Consider the following 27,441-nt stretch of genomic DNA (forward strand, 5'->3'; position numbering starts at 1 on the left):
GTGTCCTGACCATTGAAGAACAAAGGTAAAGCAGACCAGAGGTCTTCTAATGCTGTACAATAGTGGTGCTGTTGTTTAGTTTTGCTCTCAGTGTATCCTTTATTTTTATAAGTACCCCTTTGCAATATTTGGATATTTACTGTATTGTATTGTTGGATAGTTTGTAATGAAAAAGAAGCTTTAGTAGCCTCAATCACAGCTGGGAAAATACAGAGAAACCCATGTTTTGTGGGTGGTCAGAGGAAGCTGGAACACCCAGCAGAAACCCACACAAACAGCAAGACTTGAACCTGGTTTGCTAATGCTGAGGCTCCAGCATACCTGTTAGGCTTCAGCACTAAGCTGACAGTCGGTGGAGTAGTCGCATTACTTTGTGATCTTTAAAAGTTTAGAGTTGTTTGATTATTCATGATTGGAACTGCTGGTTCTCTTGCTTTCCCACTGATCTACAAAAGCACACTTAGATGTCGGAGGCGCTATAAATATTTCGCAGCATATCAGGACAGCTGAAAATGGCAAAATAGCTTTTCCAAAATAAGTCCTGCATATGTGACCCTTTATCTCTGACTGCTCTTGAGATGAAGCTACTTTTATTCTGTTTGTTTGCTGATAAATAATTCACCCTTTCCAAATCACTGAGAAAGTGGCCTTTGATTTGCTTGCCTCTGTGTGTTTGTGTGCTGGTATGTGCCGAGAAAAGAGCAAACAGGAGCGAACTGGAATCATTCTGAGTTTCTGATTAGCAGAAACTAATTAAAGTTAAATTTTGACACTGTAGCTCTCAGTAGCCATTGATACTGATCTTTAGTGATTATAAATCATTGTGATAATTGTTTGATTACTAATTTGCCTCTGCTTTCTTTTCATCCTAGCATGCATTTACATAATTTAGCATACATCTTATTAGAGACACTTACTAAAGTGATTTGTATTTTCCTTGGTATTCACAACCTTGTGCTAGCACAAAACCAAACATGAGGAGTTTTACATATATTTTGTCTGATCATAGTACATTGTTTCGAGTGTTCTAATTAGTCTAAATGCAAATGTGCAAATTGTGGATGTGCAGTTTTAGTAGCAAAGTTTTGTTTTGGTGCAGTTTACTGTCTATGATTTACACTCTAACTGTTGTTTCTGCTGCTTTCAGGGCATCCTGGAGATTGTTTTGGAACATGAAGGGCAATCTTAAGTGGAGGGATCAGAAGTGGTTTGAAATCTGGCGCCTAAGGCCATAACACATAATATTCAGCAAACTGTGTAGTGACCCCTTCTGTTCTTTGGTTGGGTACATTTTCACCGTGGATGAGATTAGTACTTTCATATTGATAGGTAACTAATCAGAGATTGTGGTAAATTTCAGTCCTCATCCATCTAAGGGGACAAATGGATTTGAAACCATGTTAATAAACTGTCCCACATCGCATCAGCACTCATTATGCTTCTCTACTTATTTATGAAGTTACATTTTGACACTGTAGCTATCAGTAGCCATTGATACTGAACTTTAGTGATTATAAATCATTGTGATAATTGTTTGATTACTAATTTGCCTCTGCTTTCTTTTCATCCTAGCATGCATTTACATAATTTAGCATACATCTTATTAGAAAGACTTACTAAAGTGCTTTGTGTTTTCCTTAGTATTTCCGTAGTATATATATATATTTTTTTGTCTGATCATAGTACACTCACTCACTCACTTTCTTAACACTTTAATATTCAGCAAACTGTGTAGTGACCCCTTTTGTTCTTTGGTTGGGTACATTGTCACTGTGGATGAGATTAGTACTTTCAGGATAGAAACGTTTAATTACATTGATAGGTAATTAATAGGGCTGGCACCGATCCGATACTCTGTATCGGTATCGATCTGTTATTGGCCCAAATCACTGGATCTGATATCGGAAGAAAAGAAATGTGTAATCAGATCCGATACTGTTGCTTAATGTAAATAACACTTAATGTAAATAACACTTAATGTAAATAACACTTAATGTAAATAAGGACATTGTTTGTGTGTAAAGCAAATAACACACGAAGATACGTTCCAATAGAGTGCCGTTTATTGCCAGCTCACTCAGCAACTGCCGTAACCAGTTGCATCTTGATGACATCATTAACATGTGCCACTGATCTACAACTCATCTGCAACAGCCATTCAGAAATTAAAACACTGATCTACTTCAACTTTTAGCATTTTAAAAAGACATCTACTACTGCCACATCTAAAAACACTGTTTAAACACAATAAAAATAATCTACTACTGCCACATCTAAAAACACTGTTTAAACACAATAAAAATCATCTACTACTGCCACATCTAAAAACACTGTTTAAACACAATAAAAATCATCTACTACTGCCACATCTAAAAACACTGTTTAAACACAATAAAAATCATCTACTACTGCCACATCTAAAAACACTGTTTAAACACAATAAAAATCATCTACTACTGCCACATCTAAAAACAGTTTAAACACAATAAAAATCATCTACTACTGCCACATCTAAACACTGTTTAAACACAATAAAAATCATCTACTACTGCCACATCTAAACACTGTTTAAACACAATAAAAATCATCTACTACTGCCACATCTAAAAACACTGTTTAAACACAATAAAAATCGCTTTACAGATGATAAATCCCTCACCTGAGATTAAGAACCTATCTAGTCCCGGCTTGGAGATCTCTCACATCCTCAACGATTAATCCATTAGTGTTATGAAATAAAACATACTACACCGTTTCCCGTTTAGCCACAGACGTCCTCTTCAAAATCCAGCAGGGTTTAATCATCTAAAAACGTGACAGAACTTTAACGGAAAATCTCAACCAAACTCTGCATCTAATTGGTCCATCACGTTTGATTGACATCCACATCTTCCAATTGTAGACACTTTGGAAGACACGCCGTAAAGCGAGATGTGTCACGTGAACAACAGCTCAAGCGTAAGTGAAACCAGAAATGCTGCTAAATGTTGTGTGTGTAAAAGTGAAATTAAAAACAGCAGTTTTGTATGTGTGATGTTGTAGGTTCTGTATTTATTCCTTTAGAATATTTGTTTCACATTTTGAGCATTGTTATTTGGATAGCTAGTTTAACCATGGTGCATTGAGACATGTATTATTACTGCTTAGTTGTTTGAGAGGAGAAATGACGGTATCGGATTGGTATCGGTATCAGACATAAAAAAGTGGTATCGAGCCAGCCCTAGTAATTAATCAGAAATGGTGGTAAATTTCAGTGCCTTTTTTAATCTAAGGGGACAAATGGATTTGAAACCATGTTAACAAACTGTCCCACATCGCATAAACACTCATTATGCTTCTCTACTTATTTATGAAGATTTTGTTTTATCATTTAATTGTACATTTAAAATGCCTTTAAATAAATAAGAAATCTTTGAATCAGGAAGGATAATAAAATGACCAAATGATCAATGTGCTATAAATAATGTTTTGCAACATTCTAAATTCGATTATAACTCTGTTCCTATTTGTGTTGTTATTTTAGAGTTATACTCCTCTGTTAATAGTACCTATTGTTTTTGCCCCAATGTACACTGATATGTTTTGTGCCCTCTTTCCCTTGTGCCTTATCCAATCACAGTGGTTAATGAACCATTTCTCTCTTTCTCTATGTTTGTTTTGAATGCTGTTACGAGGGCTGCTGTGTTCTCATCTTCCACAACCCCCTGCTTTACCGAGTCCACTCTACAATCCATACTGCGAATGTAAACACAACAGGTCATTTCAAACCAAACGGAGCTTTCAATTGCAAATTTATAGGAAAAATTTATTGCTTTAGGTTAGTGTTAGAAACAGGGTTAGCAGTCGTGCCATATCCTTAGACCTTACTCCGTAAATTTGAGTAAAAGCTGAGACTATGCACTGAAAAAAAAACACATTAACATGTCTTCGCACATTGCAGGTGTCTCCAATGACCAACAATCAATTACAGTGGTACCTTGAAACTCAATGTCAATTGGTTCTGGGAGTGGGGTTGAGTTTAAAAGGTGTTGAGTTTCAAGGTATTTTTTCCCATAAGGATGTATGGGAAACCTGTTAATGCGTTCCGTGGTCTCATGGAACTGCATATATTTTAGTTTAATGTAAAATAATGGATTGTTTTTGACACTTATACACTGACGGGAGTGGGAAGACGGAGAGGGACCTCATAACTGATGCAATTACGACCTTTGCTGGCTGGTTGATGGCGCCTGCACAGGGTCGAGGAATAATGGGGACAGGGTGTGGCTCTCTGTACACAAAGCTGATCGCCTCGTGCAGGTGAAAAGATGCAGTCGGCTATTGCATACGTGTCGGATGGGCCTTGCTCACCTCAATTAGCAGTGGGAATCAGCATCAGTAGAGAGGAAGCGTAATGCTTTCGGGTAATTGGATACGACTAGATTGGGAGGAAAATTGGGAAAAATGCAAATATACTGTACATATACAGTATATATACATATATACATATATAACCACATGGGCTTGTGAGTATTTTGGAAAACCATGGTTTGTAAGTAAACACGGTTCGTTTTTGCATCTACAACTGCTAGTTAAGGCTCAGCTACTCAAAGAGAGTCGTATTTCAACAGCATGCAGAAATGGCACATATTTCTATGATCACGAGCTATTTTAAAATAGACTGATGCAATTAGGATACATGTGCTGTGGTCCACAATTCAGATTGTTTTTTATTTTATAATGGATGTCATTTCCTTCAAGCCAAAGGGGAAGGGACTATCACAGTTGTTACTGATGCAGAAATTAACAGCAAGTGTCTGTCATTGTATAAGGGTGTTAGTGCTTATAGCTTGAGTAACTTGCACAACTTTGGAAGCATTAAAGCTGAGGCTACATATACATTTTAAAGCAGGGGTGGGGAACCTCCGGCCCGCGGGCGGTATACGGCCCCTCGCTCAATCAAATGTGGCCCGCCATATATTTGAGATTAAATTTAAACACTACATACCATCAGCATCATGTATTTATAAAGCCTATATTATTTGGCTGTATGTTGCATCATTGTAGTCTGTGGCCCATGACCAGATACTGTATGTAATTATTAATCTGGCCCTCAGTGGGTAAAGGTTTCCCACCCCTGTTTTAAAGCAACATAAGCTGCCCCCAAGAAACACTGGGCTCAAAGTTAAAATTACACCCTGGATAGAATGCTGTTTATATGCAGGCCACCACACATCCACTCAGACCTGTAGGGTAGTTTTATGGGACACTAAAAGTAAAAAATACACCCTAGCGGTCAGTCAATCCCAGGGCAACACGCGCTCACACATCCATTAACTTTCAAATGGGGGCAATTAAGAGCAGTCAATCCACCCTTTGCATGTTGTTAGGAGGTAGCAAGGAATTAAGAAGAAGAAGAATACCTTTATTTGTCATACATACATATACAGATGTACAGTACAACGAAATTCTCTCTTTGCGTATCCCAGCTTGTTTTTAAAGCTGGGGTCAGAGCTCAGGGTCAGCCATTGTACAGTGCCCCTGGAGCAGAGAGGGTTAAGGGCCTTGCTCAAGGGCCCAACAGTGGCTGCAACCTTTTAGTTCAACCCACTAGGCTACCACTGTCACTGAATTAAACTATCCAGAGAAAACCTATGTTGACATTGGGAGACCATGCAAAACTTCAAGTGTTTGGAGACAGGTCTTCAGGACCCATGTTGTTGACTGGCACTCCCTGTGTCACCATGCCAGCCACAAGCAAACCTAAACCCATCTCTTCTGAAAACAGCACAAGGTGGAAATACTCCCTGGACAGTCCCAGTCTACTGCACAGCATCAAACAAAGCAATTCAGAAAATCCAATTCACCCAGTGACATATATATATACCGGGGAAGGTGTCCACACTCTAAAAATATTTATGCTAATTGATCCTATGTGTGTCAGTTTAATAATTCACACTGGATCCAATATGGACTTAGCCATCATTGATGGTTCCAAATTAGTAGGAAAATTTAAGGTGGTGATAGATCTTCAGTGAGTTTATGTAAAGTACCTTATAGACATAGCTTGTAACTCACTCACTTAAATACCGATTCCTATTTAGAAGGTTCAAGATTTAGCACCTTGTGGCAATTTAGAGCAGCCAGTTCACCTTCTGCTTGTTTTTTTAGAAATAGAAGAAAACCCACACAGGGGTGAGAATAGTAACTGGATGCGAGGATTGAACCCAGGTCTTCAGGACTTATATAATATAGAAGCACTTTGTAGTTCTACAATTACTGACTGTAGTTCATCTGTTTCTCTGCATGCTTTGTTAGCCCCCTTTCATGCTGTTCTTCAATAGCCAGGACCCCCAAAAGACCACTACAGAGCAGTTATTATCTAGGTGGTGGATCATTCTCAGCACTGCAGTGACACTGACATGGTGGTGGTGTGTTAGTGTGTGTTGTGCTGGTATGAGTGGATCAGACACAGCAGCGCATCAACAGATGTGCGATCGTCTCTGACTTCACATCTACAAGGTGGACCAACTAGGTATGAGTGTCTAATAGAGTGGACAGTGACTGGACACGGTATTTAAAAACTCCACTCATACCAGCACAACACACTAACACACCACCACCATGTCAGTGTCACTGCAGTGCTGAGAATCATCCACCACCTAAATAATACCTGCTCTGTGGTGGTCCTGTGGGGGTCCTGACCATTGAAGAACAGGGTGAAAGCAGGTTAAAAAAGTATGTAGAGAAATAGATGGACTACAGTCAGTAATTGTAGAAATTGTAGTGCTTCTGTAGAAGTGAGTGTAGAAACAAGGAGGTGGTTTTAATGTTATGGCTGATCGGTGTACACTCTTGTCATTGTGCCAGTTTATGAAAGGGCAATACAGAGAGAATTCAGAGTAGGCAGTCTACCTACTGGCATGTTTAAGGGGATGACTTTAGAAATATCTGTGCTAATAATTAAGCTAACTGACCCAATTGGGTCCGACATGGTGATTACTAACATACTGACTCCTAGACTCCCAGCCTAGGGCACAATTTCCAGCAGATGATGTTTTTTTTGAGGAACCGGAGGAAACCGTAGTCCCTGGAAGAATGACCCACATGACTCCAAGGAGAATATGCCAAACTCCTTACAAAAAGAAACAGGAGGAAAGGTCGAACCCAGGGTTTCAGGATCCATTTTGGCACTCGTTTCAGTAGCTGTGCCACAGTAGTGCCCAACTCCATATTAATATGTCAGTGGCTCCATATTACTACTGGTAATGGTTTTTGATGTGATGAGGGTACGTATGGACAAGGGAGGAGCAATGGGCATGATCAAGACTCCTCCTATTCTCTCTCTCTCTCTTCCCCTCTTCCCCTCTCTCTCACTCTCTCTCCCTCTCTCTCTCCAGTTCTGTATAGCGCGGGATCCGTAACGGATGCTGCGTATCTTCTCGCTGCCTCCTGTCATCGGATGCCAAGTCGCATACGAACTCCCAGTTAATCCTCCATCGCGGATCGCAGAAGCGTGCACCCCCGCAAACAAGCGGCAGTGAATCGGAATAAGGGCTTAGTGCTGATCCGCTTGATCCAAGCTTGCGCGGTGGAAGTTGCGCCGTTTGATTGCTGTACGGTGTGCGGATTCTGCAGAAAAGCCGCCGTTACGCGTCGCATTTTTCCTGACTTTCTCTGGCGGATCGGAGAAGGCTGGTTGGAAGGCATGTCAGTCTTGAGCATCTGGATGTTCTGACGAGTTCTGGAGGTTGTTTAAGGATATCTCGCCTTCTTTTTGCTCTGCACAGAAAGCGACCGCAGACGAGGCTGAGGAGTGCGACTTTGAAGGAGGACGCGCATCCTTTTTCTAATCTGGACTGGATTGTCGGGTTGGATTTAAAAACCAGTAGGAGAATAGATTTTTTGTAAGCTGGAGAGATGAAAGTTTTTCCGGCTATGATGTTTCTGCTCACGTTTTGGAGTCTGGTGTGGGATCCAGTGCTTCCAGATTCCATTATTCACATCGGTGAGTTGAAACCCTTGTTTGATGCGACGTCAGTTTTTGGGATTCCTCTGTCGTTACTGGGTCTGTGCATGCTGCATTATTCAATTTATTTAATGCAGGTTTCTCTCTGCGGGGTTTCTCCTCAATAGCAGTCCACTCGTTTGGGCTAGAGGTTTGGTGTTACTCCAGAAAGACGCAGTTTGACATGAACTGGAATGTACCCAACAATGCGCCCATTATATTGGGCACGGTGGTTAAGAACAGGTGGTTTGCTTTGCTCAGCTGGTTTTCCTTCACATCTCTCATACCAAAGGATGCGCAAAATGAACCGACTGGACCTGTTTGCAAAGTATATTAGCAGAACAGAACAGGGTGAGATTTATGTTTTAGAAATACCTGTGTATAAATATGTATATATTGTATGGAAGTCAGAATGAAAAAGAGTGCGGGGTGGAATGCGCGCACCCGTGTGTCCACCAGGCACGAGCGGATGCGCTCCAAATAGTGTTAAATCGAAGCGGACGCATCCGAAATAAGGAATTTGTGCGCGTGCATGTGCGCGGTGCGTTAGACAAGGGTGCACAGACGAACCATTCCTGTTTTCCGTCTCACCAACCGTTTCATCCTGGTCAGGATCATGGTGGCTCCTTGGTCTACACCTTGGATACAGGACAGGTAGTTACTGGTTACACAAGATTCATCAGTTCACACAGTCATGGACAATTTTGTATCTCCAATTCACCTCACTTGCACGACTGTGGGAGGAAACCGGAGCTCCCGGAGGAAACCCACGCAGACACGGGGAGAACATGCAACATCCACACAGAAAGGACCCGGTCCACTTTGGGTTCGAACCCAGGACCGTCTTGCTGTGAGGCGACAGCGCTACCCACGGAGCCACCACTCAGTAATGCATTGCTTAACTCACATCTTAGAGCTGCCTAGCCACCTTTTGCACGTTTTGGATGGTGGAAGGAAAACCCAAGCAGACACAGAAAGATTGGGTAAAACTTCTCAAAGACATTGACCGTCCGACAGGATTGAGCCTAGGTCCTCAGGACCCATAGTCCTACACACCATATTTTACCAGCTGCATTACAGTGATGCCCACATGCAAATAAATATACTAATTATTACCTTTACTTTAGGGTCAAGGTGTGTGTGGAGCGGTCCACGTCCTTTCTGTGTGGAGTTTCCATGTTCTCCCCGTGTCTGTGTGGGTTTCCTCCGGGAGCTTTGGTATTCTCCCACAGTCCAAAGACGTGCAAGTGAGGTGAATTGGAGATACAAAATTGTCCAACACTGTGTTTGATATTAAAAGACTTGAACTGATCAATCTTGTGTAACGAGTAACTATCTGTTCTGTCATGAATGTGACCAAAGTGTGTAAAATGTGTGTGAGAGGTCTACGATCAGGACATATAGTGTCGGTCTACCTAAAGTAATCACATAAAGTAATTATTTATAGTCAATACACCTGGAGAAGAGTGTATGCAGTCTAAAATAATTGTAGCAATTCAGCCAATTTCAGTTCATTCACTAAGCCATGCTGGGTCCATTATTCAATTTAAGTTTGTGATCCAACTTTCTGGGTGGGTTCATTTAGAGAAAGGGGGGGGGGGGGGCACTTATACCGGTGCTTCACATCATAAAATGTGGAGGACCTTATGGCCTTGACTTGTAATCAAATTATTCATTTGCTCACTTTTAGCAGGGGGGAGTTTTTGCATGAGTTAGCTGTTGGAACTGATAGTATTTCTTTTGAAATTGCTGATAGTTTTGACACTGTCCGATTTAATTGAACCCACACAAATACAGATCTAAATAAGATCTATTTAAAAGATATAATATACACCGATCAAGCATAACATTAAGACCACCTTGCTAATATTGTGTTGGTTCCCCTTTTGCTGCCCCGTATGCAACAAACTGTGATACACAGTGTATTCTGACACCTTTCTATCAGAACCAGCATTAACTTCTTCAGCTGTTGGATCGGACCACACAGGCCAGCCTTCACTCACCACGCATCAGTGAGCCTTGGCCGCCCATGACCCTGTCTCCGGATTACCACTGTTCTTTCCTTGGACCACTTTTGATAGATACTGACCTCTGCAGACCGGAAACACCCCACAAGAGCTGCAGTTTTGGAGATGCTCTGATTCAGTCGTCTAACCATCACAATCTGGCCCTTGTCACACTCGCTCAAATCCTCATGGTTGTTAATTTTTCCTGCCTCTAACACATCAACTTTGAGGATAAAATGTTCACTTGCTGCCTAATATATCCCACCCACTAACAGGTGCCGTGATGAAGAGCTAATCAGTGTTATTCACTTCTCGGTGTATAACCCATATATAATTTTTTCCTCTTTCGGCTGCTCACGTATTTAGGGGACGCCTCAGTGGATCTGGTCTACATACCAGACTTGTCACAGTTTTTACTGCACTGAATGACCTTCCTTATGCAACGCATACGCAACGCATTTTTATTCAAGCTTGGTACCCGGCTTAGAGATACTGAAAGCGCACTGACAAGCACAACTACCAATGGCTAGGCCCCTCCCGGACATCTGCCAATCATGTATATGCAGACGTCCGACCGGCTGATGGCATGGCAATCGAACCACCCACAACATCAGTTCTAGTGTACTTTACCGCTGTGCCACCTGAACGCCCACTACGTATCAAAGAAAATATATGTACATATATAAAATACAAATTATTATTATTATTATTATTAATTAATTAATTTTTTTCTGCTAGCAGGTTTATGCAATTTGGGAAATCAAAGCCTATATGTCTGGTTTACATTGAAAATAGATACCTTAAATGTGTAGAAATTGAACGACTACTTTGACCCAGACCAGGATAAAGTTTTTACCCAAGCAAGTAAAATCTAAGAGTAGATACGTCATGGTTCAAAACGCTGCTCCTTTTATTTCAGGCGGTTGACATCAGCTTACAGGCGACACAGACATGTCCAGCGGCAAACTGGTGGCCTTTAGAGAACCCTGCCATCAATCACGCTGGCATTATTTTCAACCTTGTCTCCCAGGATTTAAATCCCGATAAAGTACTTACATCCCTCACTAAACCACTGGTAGATCCTCACAGTCACTAAAGTGTAATGTACGGTACTTCCCACAGAAAACTATTCATTAGTTTTCATTCATTTATTCATTGTTTTACCACCTCTTTTCAGGCCAGGGTTGTGGTGGGTCTGATTCTTTGGGTGAAAGGCAGGAAAAACCCTGGACAGGTTGCCAGGATATCACAGGGCAAACACACACACATTTTCGGGGAGCTCCCTGGGGAAACCCACATGGACACCGGGAGAACATGCATACTCTACACAGAAAGACCCCTGGCTGCTCGGCCAGGGAATCAAACCCACACCCTTCTTGCTGTGATGTGACAGTGCTGCCCACTGCGGCATCATGCCTCCCCACATTAAACCAATAATAGATGGAAAGAAATCAGAATTTATGATTTCATGCTTTTTTACTGATAAAACATGCACATCTCATGACAATACATTAAGCTACTGCATTATTATGGACAGCCCAGATAGATTTGATGATGGGGAGAGTAATCCCCATCCTAATCTCGTCTACTATAGTAAAACCCTGTGTAAAACCACATATTTTCTAATTCATGTTCACTTTCTGCTTATTCTGAGTTGTGGTGGCTCCTGTGCCACCTTATATAGAATGCCTTTATTATATAAGTCATATACACATCTACACATGTACAGTACAATGAAATTCTTTTTTCGCATTTCCCAGCTTGTTTGGAAGCTGGGGTCAGAGTGCAGGGTCAGCCATTGTACAGCGCCCCTGAAACAGAGAGGAGTAAGCGCCTTGCTCAAGGGCCCAACAGTGGCTGCATGGTAGAGCTGGGATTCAAACTCTCAATCTTTGAGTTGATAGCCCAAAGCTCTACCCACTAGGCTACCACTGCCTTAAAAGTGCAAGGCACTTTGCCAGTCCATTGCGGGACACCATACACTTACCTAATCACTCATTTATTCACACCTAGGAGTTTAGAGCAGGTCAGTTCACCTACCGCCTGTTCTTGGAGGGTAAGATGATACCAGATTACCAAGAAAACAGGCATAACTGCTCTCAGACAGTAACCAATGGCAAGGATCAAACCCTGGTCATCAGGGAACATGTTTCTGTGCAGCATCCTCTCTTTCAGCTGTGTCACTGTGCCACCCTGGTCCACATACTAAGCTCCTAAATAAAACTTACATTTTAAATTAATAGGTAATGTACAATGTGGACATTCTGTTTGGGATGATAGACAGGTGGGTAAAGTGGCATGGTGGCTCGGTGGGTAGCATTGTCGCCTCACAGCATAAAGGTCCTGGGCTTGATTCCCAGGCGGAATGGGTTCGGGTCCTTTCTTTGTGGAGTTTGCATGTTCTCCTTGTGTATGCGTAGGTTTCCTCCGGAAGCTCCGGTTTCCTCCCACAGTCCAAAGATGTGCAAGTGAGGTGAATTGGAGATACAAAATTGTCCATGACTGTTTAATATTAAAAGACTTGAACTGATGAATCCTGTCATGAATGTAACCAAAGTGTGTAAAACATGACGTTAAAATTCTAGTCAAATAATAAATAGACAGGTGGGTTAGCAACATGTAGTGTTGATGCCATACAGCTCCCAGGAGCTACGTTTGACCCTCATTTGACCCTGTGCTGTCTGTGTGAAATTTGGTGTGTGGATTCTAAATGAAAAAAATGAGCACTCATTCATTTATTGCTTGTTTTACCACCGCTTTATTATATTTAGATATGGGCAATTTTAGTAGCTTCAGTTAACCTGGCTGATTGTATTTGGACTGTAGGAGGAAACCTGGAGAAAACCCAGACAGATACAGGGAGAACCACTCCACCTGGGAATCAAACCTGTACCTTCTTGCTGTGAGACGACAGCCCTACCCAGCAAGCCACAGTGCTGCCCATGAGCTCATTTGTGTTCAGTTAAATCGGGAATTACCACTTGGTTACTGCCAAAAAAATGTACAATACAAACAACTACAAAAAATCTTCACCTCACCCCAGAGATGTTCACAAGTCACAAAATACGAGTCAGAGTCAAGTCACGAGTCTTTAAGCTAGAGTCTAAGTCAGGTCACAAGTCTTTAGACTAGATTCCGAGTCAAGTCACAAGTCTTTAGACTAGAGTCTAAGTCAAGTCACGAGTCAATATAATAAACACAAAATTCAGTTCAGATAAAAAACAACAGATTAGCAACTGTATTTAGCTGTTTTACTTAGTGCCTTTACTTTCCTAGTCATTGTGCAAAGGAATGTAATTTCCATAACAAGAAGGTACCAGTTACAAGCTTAAACTGATATGTTTTGTTTTCATTGCAAAACAAAAGCGCGCAATAAATCACGGCACAGCGGCCAAAATCCAAAACACAGCAAAAAAAAATCATAACCACTGCTTACCTTAGCTTCTTCCAGATGCTATTAAATTTTTAACCATTTTAATTTTATTCCATTAGGAATATAATCTGTTATTTTGTAAATGTGCTTATAATTAAAAACCTCCAAACTTTTCCCGGTTGTGAATTAAAACACGAACTTGTTAGAAAGCCAATCAAGCGTTTCATTGACACATCATCTGTGTGACGCAAACTGAATAAATGCAGATAACAGCATTTATGACTAAAAATTTAAATTAGAAGATCTGATTGGTTCAGAAAGCTGCCTTTCAACCATTAGTGCCAATTCTGTAGGAGCGTTCCATTCACCCCAGTTGTCCTGTGAAGTGCACTACGTAGGGTATTCCACCATTTTAAGTGAGATTCCAATCCAAAGGTAACGAAAATGTTCAAATGACGATTCATCACTACGCCGGAAGCTGGCTGTATCGTTTACCCATTGTGTGCGTTGCAGAGCGCTATTAGAGAGCAGAATATTTATAATAATAATAATTATTATTATTATATATTATTAGTATATAATTGTCACACGTAACTAATGTTAACACATGCTGACGCTAGGGACTCGATGTTTACGAGTCATTTTTTTGCGAGTCATGAGTCGAGTCTGAGCCATTTGAAACGAGTCCGAGTTGAGTCTGAAGTCGCTGTGTGTCGCAGACTCGAGTCCTCATCTCTGCCTCAACCCCCCCCCCCCCCCCTCAAAAACGCTTAAATTCTTAGAAGCAATAGCACTTAAAAACGCCATTCAAGATATGAAAAAAAATCAATTAAACTCTACACCCTCACAATTACTCAAGCAACAACCGAAACATATCAACCCCCACCTTGACTTTTTAAAGATGGAACCTTGTATTCAGCCATGATAACAGCCATAGCAGCTGACATGGCGTTAGGAATCAAACAAACAAATAAACAAACCACTTGGTTACACGCAGATTGTCTTTGGTGTTGCTCTCCGGTATATTCTTGTAGGGTGTTTCTCCCTTCCAATTTCCTTAGATTCCTTAATTCCTTTGTCCAGAACAAAGAGCAGGGTGTATTCCTACCTAGCACCCAGTGTTTCCGGTAGTGGCTCCGGACCATGTGTGTTCCCAGAATAGACTCCGGACCTTCTGTGTCCCACCAGGATGCCTTGGCTAATGAAAGTGATTACATAAATGTGTAAGTTCATATGCAGGTATGGATATTATAGAGAGTGAATATATTTACAGTCTAGGAATGTGTTAGTAATCAGAAAAAGTAACCAACGAGCACGAGCGCTGAAACCATTTCCACGTGACACGTTTCTATTAGACTGCTGAACTTATTGCTCATATGTACATTAATTATCTGTGGGAATCTGCAATGCAGAAACTTGTTGGTATCGATGTAAATGTCACCATGTAAACATAATTAACAGTTCAGTATGTGAGTGCAGGTTACAGGCAGTGAACATCCACTTCAACACGTAGGGTTGGCTCCTGTTCTGTGGGCGACGCACAGCTGACGAGTTTCATTACGGAGGAGCTGAAGCCCTTACGATGATGCGCTCTGCATCACGTCTTTATGAGCCCTGTTCACAAAGCCCTTGTGATTTACTTTTGTCTTTGCAAAGCCAACAAGTACCATGCTTTATCTAAATCGCCTGGCTGGCCTGCAACTACTGAAATGCCAAGTGTGCACTTAGCACTAGTCTCCAGACTAAAGATTTACGAGAATGCAGTTTAGTCTGACTCTAGCAGGGTGATGCACAAAGGTTTGATTTGAAACAAAGTGTAAGCAGGAAGGAGTTCGGTGTTTCGGGTTCACTCCCTCTAGTGGCTGCTGTTCTCTTGCAAGGACTTATTCTGCTGTACGTGACATGATTCATTTTTTGGGTCTGTGACAACACTCTTTATTTAGTACAAGTCAGTTTCTAAATGGCAAACATATATACCGATCAACCATAACAATAAAACCACCTCCTTGTTTCTACACTCACTGTCCATTTTATCAGCTCCACTTACCACATAGAAGCACTTTGTAGTTCTACAATTACTGACTGTAGTCCATCTGTTTCCCTGCATACCTTTTTAGCCTGCTTTCACCCTGTTCTTCAATGGTCAGGACCCCCACAGGACCACCACAGAGCAGGTATTATTTGGGTGGTGAATCATTCTCAGCACCGTTGTGACACTGACATGGTGGTGGTGTGTTAGTGTGTGTTGTGCAGCAGCGCTGCTGGAGTTTTTAAACACCTCACGGTCCCTGCTGGACTGAGAATAGTCTACCAACCAAAAATACCCAGCCAACAGCGCCTCGTGGGCAACGTCCCGTGACCACTGATGAAGGTCTAGAAGATGACCAACTCAAACAGCATCAATAGATGAGCGATCGTCTCTGACTTTACATCTACAAGGTGGACCAACTAGGTGTCTATTAGACTGCTGCAGACATTTCAATCCTGACCATGGAGGGTCAGGCCAGTCGTGTGTCAGTGTAGGCGCCCGCCTGGCTGAGATCAGAGCTGAGATTCAATCTCGAGACCTCGAGATCTCAGGTGAGAAGCAGGTTCCAGCCCAACATTATTGACAGAAATTATCGACAGTCATGTTAACTGCATTTTCAGATCACTGGGCAGGTTCTACGTTCCAGCCTGCTGGTAGATGCATGGTCAAATTGCCAGTCATTCCATACCAATTGTTTGTTTCTTTATTAGGATTTTAAGGTCATGTTTTACACATTTATTTAGTACCCATTCATGACAGGACAGGTAGTTACAGGTTACATATAAGTTATCAGTTCAAGTTCAAACACCATCACAGGCAATTTTGTATTTTTAGTTCACTTCACTTGCATGTTTTTGGACTGTGGGAGGAAACCGGAGCTCCTGGAGGAAACCCACGCAGACACAGGGAGAACATGCAAACTCCACACAGAAAGGACCCAGACTCCTCTACCTGGGAATCTAACCCAGGACCTTCTTGCTGTGAGGTGACAGAAAGAGAAATAAAGAGTCAGAGAGTTATATTTACCTTATAATCTTTCCTCTTCTACACATTCAGGGTCTGTTACATGGTTCAATCAACTGCAAAGGGAATTGTGGATAATCTTTAAAGCTGCCTCGCAGGTGGGCCAGATGAGTAGTCCTATTTTGACGGTTTATTTTTAGACACTTATCTGGCCTTTGTCACAAGAACACGGGGTAATGAGTGTAGCCTAAAGGCTTTCTTTCAGAGCAGTGTTACATCATCTTGCCTCCTTCGTATTTATGCAGTAAAAAATGTGGGGGTGTGAGCTTTCCGTGCAGCAGGGACAGAACGCATGTTCATATTTTGGTTTGAAATCCAAGCGACGCAATTTGCAATTTGAAGAACTAAATTATAGGTAACAAATACATGTGTAGTGTATAATTTGGGGCTGTAAGGTGAGGAAATGTTTGGGGTGTTTGTATAGAGTTTGTAAGTGATACTTCAGGTTTTGAACAAGTGTTAATGTTCTAAAAACTGTATTTTTTGAAAATACACTATCATTTTATGAAGCAAACTTCTCACTTGAGAGTAGAGTGGCCACATTCATAGTCACAAAAAGGAGGACATTACACCCCCAAAAGGAGGACGTCATACCAGGAACAGGGGGACATAATACTGCAACACACAGAATGAAACCAGAACCCATTTAACAGAGTTTTTTACCAATTTAAGCAAGAATTCTATAAGAAATTACTGTTTTACTCACCAAATGTTGTGTCTACTTTTGATATTTAAGTCTGTTCCTCGCTGCCCTTCAAAAGTTTACTATTGGCCAGGAATTTGTGGTACATCTCTGTACACCCTTCTGTGAGGTTCACACAAATCTGAAGTTCTACCTTGACACTATCAACCTCCAGACGGTTTCTATCATTTCTCCATGCTGTGTTCATCATTGAAAAAACACGCTCTGTGTGAGCATTGGCATTTTGGCATTTTCAAAGCGATCCTGAGCATGAGAGCATGTAGAACAGAGCGAGCGGGCGAAATTCAACCACCCAATCACAGACTAGCATTTAGAGGGCGGAGAAGGTCCGCCCACGATAGGTAGAACTATAAGCAGTCAAATGAGGCTATTAAACCAATGAAATACAAAGCATTTGTTTTGACATGTACCTGAGCCAGACAGATAATATTGATAAAAAATGTAACCAGTTCACTCCAAAAGGAGGATTTTTAAGTGTCCGTCCTAGCGTTGCATGGGCGGAGGACTGGCAGCTGAAAAACCGGACTGTCCAACCTAAAGCCAGACGGCTGGCCACCCTACTAGAGAGACAATGATATTTGGTGTCTGTGCCAGATATCTGTGGGATTTACAGTTTTGCTATTTCCATAAAAGCTTTATCTGAATGACTGAGGACTCAAGAGAGTCAGACATGATTGTTTTTTGTTCTAAGCATAATCTGTGCCAGTATATTTTTGAGTTAGTGTTAGCAAAGTCTTTATAATAAAAGACTTTGCTTCAAAGTCATTGTTGCAAAGCCTTGAGGCGGTTATTTCCATCCAGATAAGACCATGCACATTTCTATTTTAATAGAAATAAAGTCTTATACTGTCTTAACTATGGGAGTTGTATAGAAAGTGTCTTAGCATCATCTGTGCAACACTGTATAAACAGATATTCATCAACTTTAGCTCAATTCATTAAAATAAATTTTATTTTAGGTCATTTTGGGTACTGCTCAAGATCAATTAACATATTTAGCTAGGCTGAATTAACACTGTCTTTCTAATGTATATACACAGATCAGCCATAACATTAAAACCACCTCCTTGTTTCTACACTCACTGTCCATTTTATCGACTCCACTTACCATATAGAAGCATTTTGTAGTTCTACAATTACTGACTGTTGTCCATCTGTTTCTCTACATACTGTTTTAGCCTGCTTTCACTCTGTTCTTCAATGGTCAGGACCCCCACAGGACCACTACAGAGCAGGTATTATTTAGGTGGTGGGTCATTCTCAGCACTGCAGTGACACAGAGGTGGTGGTGGTGTGTTAGTGTGTGTTATGCTGGTATGAGTGGATCAGACACAGCAGCGCTGCTGGAGTAGTTAAATACCATGTCCACTCACTGTCCACTCTATTAGACACTCCTACAGTACCTAGTTGGTCCACCTTGTGTGTCATCTATTGCTGCTGTTTGAGTTGGTCATCTTCTAGACCTTCATCAGTGGTCACAGGACGCTGCCCACGGGGTGTGGTTGGCTGGATATCTTTGGTTGGTGGACGATTCTCAGTCCAGCAGGGACAGTGAGGTGTTTAAAAACTCCATCAGCACTGCTGTGTCTTATTCACTCATACCAGCACAACCATGTCAGTGCAGTGCTGAGAATGATCCACCACTCAAATAATACCTACTCTGTGGTGGTCCTGGGAGAGTCCTGACCATTAAAGGGGGCTAACAAAGCATGCAGAGAAACAGATGGACTACAGTCAGTAATTGTAGAACTACAAAGTGCTTCTATATGGTAAGTGGAGCTGATAAAATGGACAGTGATTGTAGAAACAAGGAGGTGGTTTTAATGTTATGGCTGATCGGTGTATGTGTGCATCATAATAATTTTACACACTAAGTAGTGCACTATTATTATTATAGTATAAGGTAATCTAGATTTGTTTTGTTGAATTAATTTGAATTAACACTAAAGAAGTGCAGATGACTGTTAGTTAAATGGAACTGACACATCATTCATCTGCGCCTCAGTGCCCCCTTTGCCGGCCAAAAATGGCAATGCAGAGAGACACGACTTCCAACGTGGCTCACTGCTGAACTCATTCAGCAGCTGAGCCATGGTACACGTTGGGTACAAAGACTACCAAAAAACTGAGGGTAAGGTAAAATGGCTGCAGTCCAATACAGGGTGTCACACACGCACTAGCTCAATTATATTCATGAAATGTTTAAAGTCAATCATTCATTAACTGTTTCACTCTAATTAGTGTCACATTGTGTAACGGGGTGGGCTGCTCCTGGCAAGTGAAACACAAGGTAAAGCCCTGCCTTGCAAGAATAAAAAATGAAACCAAGTGTCTGTCCAAAAACCTACTGAGCTGCCATGCTGCCTACTGCATACCTGGGCAGCTGCCTAAATAGAGAGGATTCTAATAAGGCATCGAACCTATAAAGAAGATTATTCAGACACACTACTTAGACAGCTATTACGTCTCTGCAGTTTTTGCTCACTAAGCTAACACAGTTAGCCTCAGGCTATTCAAACCAATGGGCCGGGGCTGCACAGCCCGCTAGCATGCCAGCTTACATCTCTCTCCGTGTACTGAAAACGGTTAAACTGTCACTGACAAGCCAGAATTAGAAAATAAATGACATCAATGAGAATCAATTTACATCCGCCATATTTGTAATTTTTTGTGAGAAAAGTTGTGCCGCACTGAATGCTGGGATTGCCTTCGCCGCTAAGAAATTAGTTTAGAATTAAGTCCCGCTTATAATTAGGGCACCTTAGTAGGCAGCATTTTAATGCATCTAGAACTTTAGACAGCCATCTTCTCAAAAGTGATGAGGATTAAATACGTCCACATAGGATGAGGTTAAATACGTCTATGTAGAGATAGGTTTTCGGACAGACCACAAATGCTTGAGGCACACTAACAAAAAAGGGGATAAACACAAATAAATGTGATGGCCAGCCCTACCAACTGGTTCAGCCCACTCATAAAGTGGATATATGAGTGGACGTCACGCTGTCTCTGGGCCAATTCACTCTCCCAGTGCAGTTTTGTATTGAATGACATTGGGTGAGTTTCGAGAAAGAGCCAAGTGTGCTACATTCACACATCAGGGGAAAATTGGACCGGATCAAGCTCAGCATTAGAGTTCCAGAGAAAAGCAAGTTTACCAATCAAAGAAACTGGCATATCTAAAAGAGAAACCAAGATAGGAGGACTGCCACCTGAAGTGACTGTTAATTAAATGGAACTGATACATCAATCATCTGTGCCTCAGTGCCCCCTCTGTTGGACAAAAATGGCTATGCAGAAGGACAAGACTCCCAACGTGGCTCACTGCCGAACTCAGCAGCCGAACTATGCCATGTTATACGTTGGATCCAAAGCATACTAAAAAACTGGAGGTAAGGCTATGCAGAGTGTCCGACGCTCTCTACCTCAATTATACCCATGAAACATTTAAAGTAGTTTATTTACTTACTGCCAGTTTTTGGAAGGTAAGAGAGAATTTGATCATCTGGAAGTAAACCAACATGGTCATGGCAGGAACTCAAATGCTCTGGCAAACCTTTCACAGACGTTAACCAAAGGCGAGATTTAAACCCACACTACCTGCTGTGCCAACTGACCCAAATAAATATTTTCTAATTCTGAAGGACGTTTTTATCGAAACCCTTAAACCATTATAAAATAAAAAACTGTAATCTTGTACTCAAGGGCACTGACATGAAGGAAGCAGAAAGGAAAAAATAAGCCATTAAACAAGCCTCAAAGGTTCCATTATCCAACCTTGTAGTTCTTACGGTTGAGTGAAAGAACAGGCATGTTCACAAAGTGAAAGCCCATGCCAACAGAGGTGAGAGAGGTTGAGATTTTCACCTGGGTTGTCTCCTGCTTCATTTCCATTTTTTAAAATAAATTCTGTTTCAGACTCACCTGAGGCCTTATGGGTATTGTCATGTAAAACTAATCTGTGTGCTAGTAGAGACCTGTGCAGACGTTTTGAGATTTGAATGTGTCTGAATTATGCTTGTCAAATGGCTAAATTTACCCCTTATGTTCTAAATAAATGAAGCACTGTAAAATGAAAGCATTTTATCTTTATGAATAGATGATTTATTCATTTATTCTTTTAAGAGACAATTAAATCACACCTTAGAGGACTGAGTATAACATATATACAGTAACCACTTTCTTTTCATTAGGGTTGTGGTAGGGTCTACCTAGAGAAAAAAGGCAGGAATACACCTTGGACAGGATGCAAATTCACATCACAGTTTCATAAAGTATTACATTCATTCATTAATTCATTCACTCACACCTAAAAGTAATTTACAACCCCAAATCAGAAAAAGTTGGGACAGTGTGGGAAATGCAAATAAAATAAAAATGCAGTGTTCCTTACATTTACTTTGACTTTTATTTGATTGCAGACAGTTTGGACCTGAGATATTTCATGTTTTATCTGCTCAATCATTTCATTAGTTAAAATACCTCCATTCCTGCATTTTAGGCCGCAACACATTCCAAAAAAGTTGGGACGGGGGCAATTTATGGCTAGTAATGAAGTGAAAAAACTAAATAATTATGCAATTTTAAACAGGTGATGTCAACAGGTGATCAGGAGTCTCTGATGAGCAAAGATGATCAGAGGATCTCCAGTTTGTTAACAGATGTGTGAGAAAATGATTGAAATGTTTAAAAACAATGAACCTCAAAGAAGGATTGGAAGGGATTTGCATATTTCTCCCTCTACAGTGCATAATATCATTAAACCATTCAAGGAATCAGGAGGAATTTCAGTGCGTAAAGGCCAAGGGCGCAAGCTCAATCTGAGCGCCTGTGATCTTTGATCCCTCAGACGGCACTGCATCAAGAACTGCCGCTCAACAATAGCTGATATGACCACATGGGTGAGGGATTACTTTGGCAAACCTGCATCAAGCACAACAATACAGAGTTACATGCACAAATGCCACTTAAAACTTTACTGTGCAAAAAAAAAGCCTTATGTTAACCATGTCCAGAAGCAGCGTCGACTTCTCTGGGCTCTGAGGCATCTAGGATGGACCATCACACAGTGGAAACATGTGTTGTGGTCAGATGAATCAGCATTCCAGTTGAATGGAATGAAAAAATGGATGCTGTGTGCTCCGGACCAAAGACCATCCAGACTGTTATCAGCAACAAGTCCAAAAGCCAGGGTCTGTCATGGTATGTGGCTGTGTCAGTGCCTTTGGCAAAGGTCATTTACACTTCTGTGATGGCAGTGTAAAACATGACGTTAAAATACTAATAAATACATAAATAAATTAACATAAATAAATAAACACAATAAAATGCATTTTATGGTCACGTAGAGCCACCAATTAGCATTTTTACATATAAAAGACAATTGTGAGTCTGTTTTTATTTATTTCAAATCATGTGAAGTAGGCATTTGCTACCACGCATTAGATAGGACTTTATTGATCTCCTTGGGGAAATTAACTTGTTACTGTAGTATGAAAGAAAGAATAAGATAAAGACTTAAAAATTGCACACATAGTGTGTAGTTATTTACAGTAAAGGATTCCCTTTAAAACAAATGATGTACTTATTTACTTAGTTATATTATTCTAAATATAACATATACATGAAGAAATTTTAGCATAGCATGTTGCACTATGCTATACTGTGTAACATACTGTTTTCTTTCACTGTACTTTTGAGATGCTGATGTAAAAAACTTGAATTATTGCTTACCTTTTGAGTAAACATGCTTCAGGTGAACTGCAACACAGCGCTGCACAGCACACATCAGTCACGCCTCACTACAGGAGTTACGGGGAGCACCGCAGCACCGTAATTACAATATACCCACTTAAAATGAGAAAAAATTTTCTCCGGTGATGACTACTCTGTGATTCGTAATAGATGTACCTGAATGGAAGGGCTGCATGCTAATGCTAATGATGGCAAGGAAAGAAAACCCCAGCAGCAGAATTACTGTAGCGTGGGGGTTATTTTCACATCTTGACACCGTCTTTGTCTGTGCGTGGCAGAACTCACCCAGAACATGCAAACATAAAGCTCTTGAAATATACAGTAATTCTCTAAAGGAAGCCAGTCCCTTTGAGAGCTGGTGGCTCTGATTATCACTCACTCTTGCATACGGAGCCTTGGGCCCCGTTCTTTGACTCCTGTTTTTCAGTGTTGTTCCTCCTACCTGTTTTTTTAGTCGTCACTAGCAGCTTTGATCTCCGGCTGTATACTTTACCACATAAGACAGCTTCAGGAGTGTTGCTCAGGATTAGTGCTTCCTTGCAGGTGAAAGTTATGAAACGTTGCATAATATCAGTGTGTGCTGTATTAGCTGTTATGTTTTTGGTTTGTTGCAATGGTTGTTATTAAGAATGTCAAAAGTATCGTGGCGACCGACTGTTCTCCTGCGTGCGTCGTCATCCAGGGCAGAACAAACCCCATGATGCCATGCGGCCATGGCCGAAGCATTTTTAGGGGATAAAAAGTGTGTTTGGGGGTTGAAGAGTGGTTTGTTTGCTTGTAAATAGTTATACTCCAATTGCGTTTTTCTCCCATTCACTCCCAATTTAGTGTAGTCAATCTGTCTTCCGCTGCTGGGGATCCCTGATTTTCTGCAGTTGAAGTGGGTATATTGCTGCTCACGCCTCCTCCGACCCATGCGCAGCCCTTAATGGAACCCTTTTCCACCCATGCACTCTGCACAGGCGCCTCTATCCACCAGTCAGGGTCCTTACACAGCGTTTGAAGACTGCGCCCACATATTCCGGTCATCCCTCCCTGCAGGCACTGCCAATTATGCCCGCTAGATGGCGCCCAGCCGACTGGTGGCAACGTCGAGTTTTGATCGGAGGAGTTCAGAATTTGGTGCTGGTGTGCTAGCGGAATGTCCCGCTGCGCCACCTGGGTGCCAAGTTACAGTTTATGTGAAGTGTGTCATGTTAGGTGGTGTGTATCTGTTTTGTGGTTGTTTAGTAATAGTGGGACTGGTCTTGCTCTTGCTTTTGTAATCCATTCAAAGGCAATTCTTGGGTGGCACGGTAGCTTGGTGTGTAGCACTGTCGCCTCACAGTGGTCAAGAAGGTCCTAGGTTCGATCTGCATGTTCGATCTCCCCATGTCTGTGTGGGTTTACTCTTAAAGTCCAAAGACATGCAAGTGAGGTGAATTGGAGATCCAAAAATTGTCCTTGACTGTGTTTGATATTAAACTTGTGAACTGATGAATCTTGTGTAACCACTAACTGTCATGAATTTCACCAAAGTGTGTAACATATGACGTTAAAATCCTAATAAACAAAATAGGCAATTAATAAAAAGCTACGTCCTACGAGTAAAAGAATAAAATGCTTCCTTCTTCCTTGCTGACGTCACAATATTGACATTAAAGTAATAATACAAGTACAACAATCCTGTTTTCCTGATCGCAAGTAACTAACTTGAACTGCCATTTAGTTCAATGGAACATTTACAGAAGTTGGACAGTGGGACCAAGATGCATCTAAAACACTTACATAAAATCAAATATTTCTGTTTACTATTTACAGTATTGTTAATTTAACTGTTGTTAAAATGTCACATGCCTATGTTTAGTTTGATAATACACAGATGAGTGTACTAAACAATAGTACCACCACCACATGTGTATGGTAATGCTTATTCTATTACAATTATGCAAGTCATGGTCAGGAATATGTCAAATGATGGGCTACTAGTAGTTACTTATATCTAGGGCCCTACTAAATTCATGGGAAACTGTGCTCAATTTCAAGGACCTCGTTTTTTAAAAATCACAAATGCACTCATTTTGTAAACACACACATTGTCAGCACATTACAGCACAGAAAAGTCTTAATGTAATTATTGTTTATTTATTAGGATTTTAACGTCATGTTTTACACTTTGGTTACATTCATGACAGGAACAGTAGTTACTCATTACACAAGGTTCATTAGTTCACAAGGTTATATCAAACACAGTCCTGGACAATTTAGTATCTCCAGTTCACCTCACTTGCATGTCTTTGTGCTGTGGGAGGAAACCGGAGCACCTGGAGAAAACCCACGCGGACATGGGGAGAACATGCAAACTCCACACAGAAAGGACCCGAACCACTCCACCTGGGGATCGAACCCAGGACCTTCATGCTGTGAAGTGACAGTGCTACCCACTTAGCCACCATGCCACCCCAAACATGTACAGAAGGTACAGTGGTACCAATATGCATCTAAAACAACAATACAAATAATAATAAAAAACAATAAAATATTTCTGTTTACTATTTACAGCATTGTTCATGTAACTGTGAAATATTGAAAGGTCATGTGCCTGTGTTTAATTTGATAATACACATGAGCACATGCAATAGTATTGCCGCCTTAATGTGTATGGTAAGGTATGGTAATCAAATGATGGGCTGGTAGTAGTTCTTACTCATATCACATGTGTTAAATGCAGCTGATATAAAAATCATTTACTAAATTTATAGAAAACTAGATGCCAAGTTTTACGACCATCTCATCTTAAGTGCGTCCTGCCATAAAGATAGGGAACTCTATGGAACACACTTAAAGAAACTTTAAAAAAATAAAAAAGGAATCACCACAGTGGATCATTTGTCTGCATATTCAGTTTGGAACAGTTTTATGCTGGATGCCCTTACTAATGCATCCCTCCCATTTATTCAGCTTAAAACTGGTACTAAGGGTGCCTCCCCAACTAAGCTACAACCACCAGATAAACGAATAAATACACAGACCAGGCATAACGTCATGACCACTGACAGGTGAAGTGAATAACACTGATTATCTCTTCATCACGGCACCTGTTAGTGGGTGGGATATATTAGGCAGCAAGTGAACATTTTATCCTCAAAGTTGATGTTAAAAGCAGGAAAAATGATCAAGCGTAAGGATTTGAGTGAGTTTGACAAGGACCAAATTGTGATGGCTGGACAACTGGGTCAGAGCATCTCTAAAACTGCAGCTTTTGTGGGGTGCTCCCAGTCTGCAGTGGTCAGCATCTATGAAAAGTGGTCCAAGGAATTAATGGTGGTAAACCAACGACAGGGTCATGGGCGGCCAAGGCTCATTGATGCACATGGGGAGCGAAGGCTGGCCCGTGTGGCCCGATCCAACAGACGAGCTACTGTAGCTCAAATTGCTGAAGAAGTTAATGCTGGTTCTGATAGAAAGGTGTCAGAATACACAGTGCATTGGGGGGACCAACACAATATTAGGAAGGTGGTCATAATGTTATGCCTAATTGGTGTATACATCTTTTTTTTCTGAAATGCATGGCAGTCTTTTAATTTTTTTAAATCTTCAGAAATGTTTCCTATTAATTTACTGCTATGATGAATGGTATTCATATTACTTATGTAAATCCTCAAGAATGTGTTGTGATCATTAGTCATCTGATTGTATTCTGTATCACTTATGGTGTTATGCATATTCAGAATGTGCTGGACATATTAAATAAAATATATTATGATCTGTGCAGTAATCCTCATGCGAATGTCTTATTCACTTAATGTATGACCTAAAATAAGTCTTGTAAATCTTGAAGAGTTAAGCTTTAAATCCTCTTTGGAGGAAGCCTGCTTTAATTGTGTGGGTGTTGTTGTTTTGGCGTCACTAATTCCTGATTATTTCCTTTGACCCTCCGGCATCGGTCTTTGTTCATGGCGGACAGAGGGTTCATTTTGAATTATGCCACTGTACACTATTTTCTAATCAGGCCTCGACTATCTAAGAACTGAGAGAACTAAGAATAATTGAACACAAACTTTAAAATAACGCTGACGTGTCAGGCTGTTAACAGTGTGGTCAAAGTTCAGCAATAATTGTACGTCCAGATATAATTGGGCAGAATATGCCTTTACAAAGGGGAGGGGTTAGAACATATGGAATTATTTCCTCCAGTTAATTGGGTGTTAAAACACTACTGACTGCCTTGTACATTTGTTTACAGTGGAACTGTGTTCTACGCTCACTACTTACACAGTGACCCCACTATGCATTATGGGAATGATACTCCCTTCAGTAGTATCATAATAAGCGAATGCCAGCAAAGTGGCATTAGTTTTAAAGAACCTAACCAGAGCTGGTCAGGATTGCACTACAGGTCATTTGCATTGTGCGTCTGCACTTTAATTGGTGTTTATTCGAGCTTTTGAGATCAGCATTGTAGTTATAATTAGTGGAGTGGTATGAGCCAGAGTTCTACACTATATGCCCTGTTTTTTTTGCTATACCTTTTCTAGAAAGGATTTTGGAGTGTGTCTGTGGCAGTTTGTGCACATTTAGTTAAAA

The 27,441-nt window shown here is 41.0% G+C and overlaps 1 protein-coding gene across 1 annotated transcript in view; it reads left to right on the top strand.

Annotated features, from left to right (window-relative positions):
* The first annotated feature begins 7,779 nt into the window (after window positions 1–7,779).
* The window catches only part of grid2 (glutamate receptor, ionotropic, delta 2), a 744,839-nt gene continuing 725,177 nt past the window's right edge, over window positions 7,780–27,441 (top strand). The window contains exon 1 of the mRNA XM_062998321.1: window positions 7,780–7,987. Coding sequence (XP_062854391.1) covers window positions 7,900–7,987 — 88 coding nt within the window. The 5' untranslated portion in view covers window positions 7,780–7,899. The remainder of the gene's footprint in view (window positions 7,988–27,441) is intronic.

Source organism: Trichomycterus rosablanca, chromosome 7, assembly GCF_030014385.1.
Source record: "Trichomycterus rosablanca isolate fTriRos1 chromosome 7, fTriRos1.hap1, whole genome shotgun sequence".
Classification (NCBI taxonomy): Eukaryota; Metazoa; Chordata; class Actinopteri; order Siluriformes; family Trichomycteridae; genus Trichomycterus; species Trichomycterus rosablanca.